Source organism: Mytilus californianus, unplaced genomic scaffold (assembly GCF_021869535.1).
Source record: "Mytilus californianus isolate M0D057914Y unplaced genomic scaffold, xbMytCali1.0.p SCAF_5, whole genome shotgun sequence".
Taxonomy (NCBI): Eukaryota; Metazoa; Mollusca; class Bivalvia; order Mytilida; family Mytilidae; genus Mytilus; species Mytilus californianus.
Genome location: NW_026262701.1, coordinates 21,232,485 through 21,240,892, shown reverse-complemented (window position 1 = coordinate 21,240,892; position 8,408 = coordinate 21,232,485). Strand labels below are relative to the sequence as shown.

Sequence of the window (8,408 nt, the reverse complement as noted above, 5' to 3'; positions counted from 1 at the left end):
GACATGTACACGGTGTAGTCGATAGATAAGTCTAGAGGTGTGTATTTAAATAATATACAGGAAACAATGTCATAGCTATAATTTTCTTTTTGTTTAAACTTTACATATCATTTATTTGCCAATGGAATTTATGTATGTATGCCCACAAACTGAATTTGTGGACATTTTATGGAAAGAGGTTTACTTGAGCCCCATTCCAGGCCTCTTTCAATTAAAGGTGTTTGTCCCAGATTTCGATAGCATTACATAATTGAGTAATAACACAATTGATATTCTGCATAACTGTAAAGTATCGAAAAACATGTTCAAAATTGAAGAATTTGATAAGTCTTATTTCAAATATAAACAACAATGACATTATTAATCGTTGTATTCAAGGAGCTCCTGAAATATTTCAGAACCTCTGTAATTCAAATTATGAAGGTCTTGAAATATTTCAGGATATCTTGAAAAATCAAATTATGGAGGTCCTAAAATATTTTAAGAGGTCCTTAATGACTTATGGATATCGTAAATTCGAAGTATTGGGGTGCTGAAATAATTCAGAAGTAGTAAATACAATAATTATTGACTGAATCTGCGCCTATGCATACGATGAAGATTACAATTCCATGTATATTCTTCTGCGTTATACAATATATGGTAATAAATTTGGTCACTTTTAGGGGGTCGTATATTCAAATATGTTACAGGATTAATAATGTCAAGCAATACATTGCCTTTTTCCAAGAATACAACAAGAGTTTTGAAATATAAAGCAGACAAGTTGCTTTATTAAAATAAAGAAGTGCACTACCTGAACCTGGTTGCTTGTTTGGTGCGAAAGATCAGGTAATTAATATATAAAGATTTAACCTCGTTCTTTATTAGATGTAGAAAACTGACTTAATTTCCTAATGCACCTGTTTTTTAATGTGGTGCATAATTCTTGTTAAGGAAATCCTTACCGAAAGATGACATTACAACATGCAAAATTTTTTTTAAATTAGAGGTTGATTCCTGGCTAATATCGAAGTGTGAAGGTGAAAACAGTTTTTGTTATGAAGAATTTCGCTGAAAGGAGTTGGACAATTTTTTTCTGATTTTCTTTCACACAACAACCATTTCCAAGAAGAGTTGAGTAATAGTGATTGCACCTACGGCATGTTTGTTATTATACATGATGATGGAATGTTTTCAGGATTTACACTGGATAAATATGTAATCTTTTCAATGTCATGTAACAATTGTACCAAAGTAAAAGGAAATACATGCAACGCAGAAACCAATGACAGGGCAATGCATTGTTGTTTGAAGTATGAATCATGTAGAGATCGAGAAAACAAAATTGATAACAGACAAAATTTAAATCTGCAGCTTGTAGTATCGGAGGCATTTGCACAGGTAAAGCTAAACAAGCAATGGTATTACTCTGATGAGAAATTCAGATACTTTGGATGTGTGTAAGTAAATGAGTTTTTCCTTGTATAATGTCATAAGAAAATGAAATTTGTAATAATGTTTTTTTCCTTCAATATCTGGAAATAAGAACTTCAACGTTCAATATTTACAGTATTTCTTGCCCTTATCACACTTTGTCTACCTGTTATAAACTGCTGCTATGCTGTTGTGTATGTATTCCTGTTAACAATGAATAACTTTGTTTATAGTCATATACATATCTCAATTAATACGTCACTTTCATGCATGTTCACACTATACAGACTTTATCAACAGTGGGGTTATCCTTAAACAAAAATTGCTCAAGCAGCAATACGAGGAATCAGAAGCGAATCCAGCAAAATTGGGAGATTGGGTGGGGGGGGGGGGGGGGGAGTGGGAGGGGGTCACCAATACAAAATATTTATTGATAATGAGAGCCATGAAGGTAGTATCAAAGCAAATGGTAACACATGATTTAAAAAATTGATTCTAATTTCATATTTGTTTGATGTATGCGAGCAAAAGTGTAAAAGAGCACATCAAGGCCTAAGTGTAAGTCATAATGCAGTACATTAGTTCTTATCTATTTAGTCATGGAAAATATTTGCGGCAACTTTCGACAACGGTCTCCCCAAGTAGCTCTACCAAGTAGTTCTTTTGTTTGATCCTTTTGATTCTCTTGACATTTTAAACATTTGCTGATAAAACCTTCTATTTGTACAGCCATTCCATTCATTCCAAAAGAATACATCTCGTTTTTGAGCTTTACATTTATAACATTTCCATTTGTGTTATGTTTCATATTGAACTTGTCGTTTTGTATTTTGTTTTAGTCCATTCGGTTAGCCTGGGATCCTGACTAACTGCTCGACAGTAGAACTCAGCGAAGAGAAGTTTAGCCAGGATGCCAGGCTACCATTTAGTGGGCAAGAATTTGGCAGCACTTGCGTCTTAAAACCAGCGACGGACTTGCACAACTAGAGGGGCTCTGAATATAACATTCATTTGTTAATTCACAACTCTAAAGCATTTAGTGATTGTAACTTTATAATTTACATGTTATAAGGACAAAATTTGCTCCATTTTTTGTTTGCAGTCGACAATTCGATTTTATGTTTTCGTCCTGAGACATTACAGGTATTACTTGTTATCATTATAATTTTACTGACTAACAAAATAAAAGGTATAATAATCAAACTTTTAAATTTTGTCAATCGTCAACCGAGTGTGTTAACAATATTATCAGTTACAATCCATTGTTCAAGGATAAAATAATATCAATGGAATACATTATTGGGTCAACGAGCATATTAAATTCTATTAACAGATATTTGGCACAGCAAATGGCCTTCGTCAGTGTCAGTTCTTTTTTCAAAATATAATAAAACAATGGGTTCTTTGTGTGTTAAAAGAGCTCACTCAAGAATACAGGTAATCTTGTACTTTATCCAAATAAATAAAAATCATTCACAATTTCAATAAAAGTAACTTGAAATAATAATAACGATGCATTAATTTCATCTTTAATTTCAAAACCCAGTAAAAGACATGACAACAAGCATTCCTTGAAATATATTAGTAAAATACGTCATATAAGAATCTGAAGACAATCCCCCACAACTGATCCACAATCTCTCTTGTCCGTCAATACACATAAACTCAGGGCTAATCACGTGAACATTTAATAATGAAACAAAGGTTTTTAAAGCACCTCTTATATCTAAAATATGTAGAACTTTAGTATCGGAGTCTAACAAAACAATATTTCCGGTTGCAGTTACAGCAAGACAATTCGGTTTGAACTGAAGTTTTGAGTTTATAGTTGTATTTCCCGTATACGTCCACATAAGTTTATTTGGATAAGCAAGCGACAGAAGACGACCGTGTTTGTCTTTAGATGTCTTGTCAATCACATACAAATCATTGTTAATATTTGTTGTTGCTTTTAGAGCATATGTTAATATTCGTTTATGGTCAGCATCGAATTCAAATGTATGCATTTTTTTCCCACTCGCCTCAATGATGATGATTTGCCTTACACTATTTTCTGACAATTTGTACGAAATTTCTTCACAAATTCCCACTACTATCTTACCAGATTTTGTTATATGGAGTGGTCGAGAAATAAATGGCGAAAAATCTATAAAATCCTTTAATTTACCGTCGTCTGCCAATGTTACAAGTTTTGATTGTCCAGAAAGAGATAAAATTACTTCGCCTTTTTCACTTTCGAGCATTTCTTCAACACTTATATCCTTTACTTCTTGTCGTTGTTGAATTTCGTTTCCCAATTCCATATTTCTCAAGCATGAGTATTTATCACTCACCCAAACTGACCCATCTTGGCAGGGCTGTATGTTATTGAAAATGGCTTTACTTCTGTAAGAATAAAGGACTTCAATCTGTACTGTATCCGAAACTTCTTTTAAAGACCCAAACATTTCCGAAATTTGAGTTTGGTCAATTGAACCACATTTTAGTTCAATTGGATTGATATCAATAACTCGATAAGTCTTTTCGGGCTCTGTCCAAGACTTAACGGATTGTTCTGTTTCAATTACACTTTTTAAACTACCTGTATCTATAGCTAAATTAACTGATTCCAAGATTGAACCTACTTCTTTTTGTGCGTTGACGTTTGTGTTTTGTGCTTTTATTGTCTTTATATTTATTTCTTTGAATCGGTCTCCAAGAATTTTAAGTCTGGATTGGGTTTCATTCTCAATTGCCTTCTTAAACCTTTCCTCTTGTTCTAAAATTGTTTTCTTCACATTCTCGTAAAAACATCTATTCGATTTTGTCCTGTCACTAAGTTCTTTTTCACATATTGAATGAAAAGCCAAATCCTCTTTTAGTTTATCCTGAAAGTATTTTAAACTTTGAAATTTTTCCTCATATGCGACTTTCAAACTCTCGAAAAAATGATCTTTATGTTTTTCGGAAAGACAGACAGGGCAGACTAACTGATTACACTTCTTACAAAATATGCAAATCTTTTGTTCAGGGTGTTCATCGCATAAAACAAAAAGATTTGGCTGAAAGGAACAATCCTTCCCGATATTTGTTACCTTGATGACATTATGTTCGTCAGCTGTGTTGAATTTCACGTGTACTTTCCTTTTACATTTATCACACATCAACAGGGAACATTCTAGGCATTTCCATATAATTTGTTTTTCATCTTCACACAGATGACATACACATAGAATTTGCGCTTCTCCAAGATTAATAGATTTTGACGTCGCCATTTTTCGTTAGCTATATAGGTCAAATTAAGGAAGTATGACATGTACACGGTGTAGTCGATAGATAAGTCTAGAGGTGTGTATTTAAATAATATACAGGAAACAATGTCATAGCTATAATTTTCTTTTTGTTTAAACTTTACATATTATTTATTTGCCAATGGAATTTATGTATGTATGCCCACAAACTGAATTTGTGGACATTTTATGGAAAGAGGTTTACTTGAGCCCCATTCCAGGCCTCTTTCAATTAAAGGTGTTTGTCCCAGATTTCGATAGCATTACATAATTGAGTAATAACACAATTGATATTCTGCATAACTGTAAAGTATCGAAAAACATGTTCAAAATTGAAGAATTTGATAAGTCTTATTTCAAATATAAACAACAATGACATTATTAATCGTTGTATTCAAGGAGCTCCAGAAATATTTCAGAACCTCTGAAATTCAAATTATGAAGGTCTTGAAATATTTCAGGATATCTTGAAAAATCAAATTATGGAGGTCCTAAAATATTTTAAGAGGTCCTTAATGACTTATGGATATCGTAAATTCGAAGTATTGGGGTGCTGAAATAATTCAGAAGTAGTAAATACAATAATTATTGACTGAATCTGCGCCTATGCATACGATGAAGATTACAATTCCATGTATATTCTTCTGCGTTATACAATATATGGTAATAAATTTGGTCACTTTTAGGGGGTCGTATATTCAAATATGTTACAGGATTAATAATGTCAAGCAATACATTGCCTTTTTCCAAGAATACAACAAGAGTTTTGAAATATAAAGCAGACAAGTTGCTTTATTAAAATAAAGAAGTGCACTACCTGAACCTGGTTGCTTGTTTGGTGCGAAAGATCAGGTAATTAATATATAAAGATTTAACCTCGTTCTTTATTAGATGTAGAAAACTGACTTAATTTCCTAATGCACCTGTTTTTTAATGTGGTGCATAATTCTTGTTAAGGAAATCCTTACCGAAAGATGACATTACAACATGCAAATTTTTTTTTTAAATTAGAGGTTGATTCCTGGCTAATATCGAAGTGTGAAGGTGAAAACAGTTTTTGTTATGAAGAATTTCGCTGAAAGGAGTTGGACAATTTTTTTCTGATTTTCTTTCACACAACAACCATTTCCAAGAAGAGTTGAGTAATAGTGATTGCACCTACGGCATGTTTGTTATTATACATGATGATGGAATGTTTTCAGGATTTACACTGGATAAATATGTAATCTTTTCAATGTCATGTAACAATTGTACCAAAGTAAAAGGAAATACATGCAACGCAGAAACCAATGACAGGGCAATGCATTGTTGTTTGAAGTATGAATCATGTAGAGATCGAGAAAACAAAATTGATAACAGACAAAATTTAAATCTGCAGCTTGTAGTATCGGAGGCATTTGCACAGGTAAAGCTAAACAAGCAATGGTATTACTCTGATGAGAAATTCAGATACTTTGGATGTGTGTAAGTAAATTAGTTTTTCCTTGTATAATGTCATAAGAAAATGAAATTTGTAATAATGTTTTTTTCCTTCAATATCTGGAAATAAGAACTTCAACGTTCAATATTTACAGTATTTCTTGCCCTTATCACACTTTGTCTACCTGTTATAAACTGCTGCTATGCTGTTGTGTATGTATTCCTGTTAACAATGAATAACTTTGTTTATAGTCATATACATATCTCAATTAATACGTCACTTTCATGCATGTTCACACTATACAGACTTTATCAACAGTGGGGTTATCCTTACACAAAAATTGCTCAAGCAGCAATACGAGTAATCAGAAGCGAATCCAGCAAAATTGGGAGATTGGGTGGGGGGGGGGGGAGTGGGAGGGGGTCACCAATACAAAATATTTATTGATAATGAGAGCCATGAAGGTAGTTACAAAGCAAATGGTAACACATGATTTAAAAATTGATTCTAATTTCATATTTGTTTGATGTATGCGAGCAAAAGTGTAAAAGAGCACATCAAGGCCTAAGTGTAAATCATAATGCAGTACATTAGTTCTTATCTATTTAGTCATGGAAAATATTTGCGGCAACTTTCGACAACGGTCTCCCCAAGTAGCTCTACCAAGTAGTTCTTTTGTTTGATCCTTTTGATTCTCTTGACATTTTAAACATTTGCTGATAAAACCTTCTATTTGTACAGCCATTCCATTCATTCCAAAAGAATACATCTCGTTTTTGAGCTTTACATTTGTTAATTCTAATATGCGATTTGCGGATTTTATTTAACATTTCACGTTGCATATTTTTCGATTCAATTTTATTTGACCTGTAATGTAGTCCATTCTTTGGAACTTTGGGTTCATTATTTTCTGCTGTTGTTTTTTTTTAAAATCGATCATACATCTGTTCTGAGATCGGTAAATACAATAATAGACTCTGTTCATTCACAGATTAATCAGGAACCAAATATTTTTTTGTTTCGATTAGGTAATTTCAACTGAAGTGATCGGCTAGAAACATAAGTTTTCATTGTTTGTATTGTATGTTAAATTGTAATTTGTATGTCAAAAGAAGACGCTGAGTCTTGGTGGTGTTTGTAACGGTTTATGGTCTGTTTCAATAAACTCATCATAGGTACCAGGATCTACATTTTGTACGCCAGACTCATTTTTCGTATACAACATAGCAAATGAACCTTATTGTCTGGAGACATCTTGAGATGTCTCGAGACAAATTTCCAAGACGCGTCTTATAGACACCATGTCTTAAAGACATGTCTTAAAGACATCTTGAGACATATAAAACTGTGTCTTGAGATATGTCTCAAGACACATTTTTGTCACATCCATGTCTTGAGACATTGGTTTAGAATAGTGTTTGGTGTATTTGAAAACACACCACATCCTTTATTCTGTGTATGAATTAAGGAAGATGTTTGCCATAATGAAAACTTAAGGCAGTGAAATTCAAAATAAACCCCCAAATAAACCAAATAAATAACGCAACCCCCTCCCCCTTTCTCCATTTTTTTTTAAATCAATAAATCTAAATCTTTATGGTTAGTTATGGGTTTTCAATAAGTTAAAATTTGACATCTTCAGCTAAGATGTAAATTTAATTTTCAAGTTATATGAAGAAAGAGTTAAAATGAAAACGAAGACGTGAATGGGGGAAATGTCAAAACTCATAACTTGGTAGAATGATGAATTATGAATACTGGTGAATAAACATTTTTATGCAATTGACTGCGTAAGGCATATTTTTTTTAAATCTTGATTAATGCTGAACAATGATCAACAAGAGCAACAATTGACTGCAATAAAAACTTTGTTGTGTTCAGACTACTGAAATCTGCAGGAAAATATCATCATGAAAATTTCTGAAATTTCAATTCTATCTTCAAAATCACACAGACACAGCCGATGAATATTTTAACAATAAAAGTTTAAACCCATCTAGAATTGAAAAACATAGAGCAATCCAAAGGTACCATTCTTACAAAAAGATACAACACATTGTTGATTTTCCACCAAACCTACCCAGTCAATGATCAGTTTTAACATTCAATTTAAATCAAAATCTGATCACTTCCCGGAGAGGAGTGGATTATTATAAGTCTAGAAAAGAAACCAAATGAGCAAGCAAGCCACAAGAAACATACACGAAAGAATATATGAAAAATACCAATTTAGAGACTTATCTGACCTTTTAAACAATTCAAATTGAGTTCTCATAAATGCAATATATAGATCCACGTCTGTT

The 8,408-nt window shown here is 32.5% G+C and overlaps 1 protein-coding gene across 1 annotated transcript; it reads right to left on the bottom strand.

The window, feature by feature from the left end:
- Window positions 1–2,933: 2,933 nt before the first annotated feature.
- LOC127702677 (uncharacterized) lies at window positions 2,934–4,715 on the bottom strand. The gene has a single exon (XM_052206977.1). It carries the CDS (start codon window positions 4,668–4,670, stop codon window positions 2,952–2,954), a length of 1,719 nt encoding a protein of 572 aa, XP_052062937.1. The 5' UTR covers window positions 4,671–4,715; the 3' UTR covers window positions 2,934–2,951.
- Window positions 4,716–8,408: the final 3,693 nt, after the last annotated feature.

What these genes read in the sequence shown, in the direction of transcription:
- LOC127702677 (XM_052206977.1), bottom strand. Translation starts at nt 4,670, where the DNA reads ATGGCGACGTCAAAATCTATTAATCTTGGAGAAGCGCAAATTCTATGT.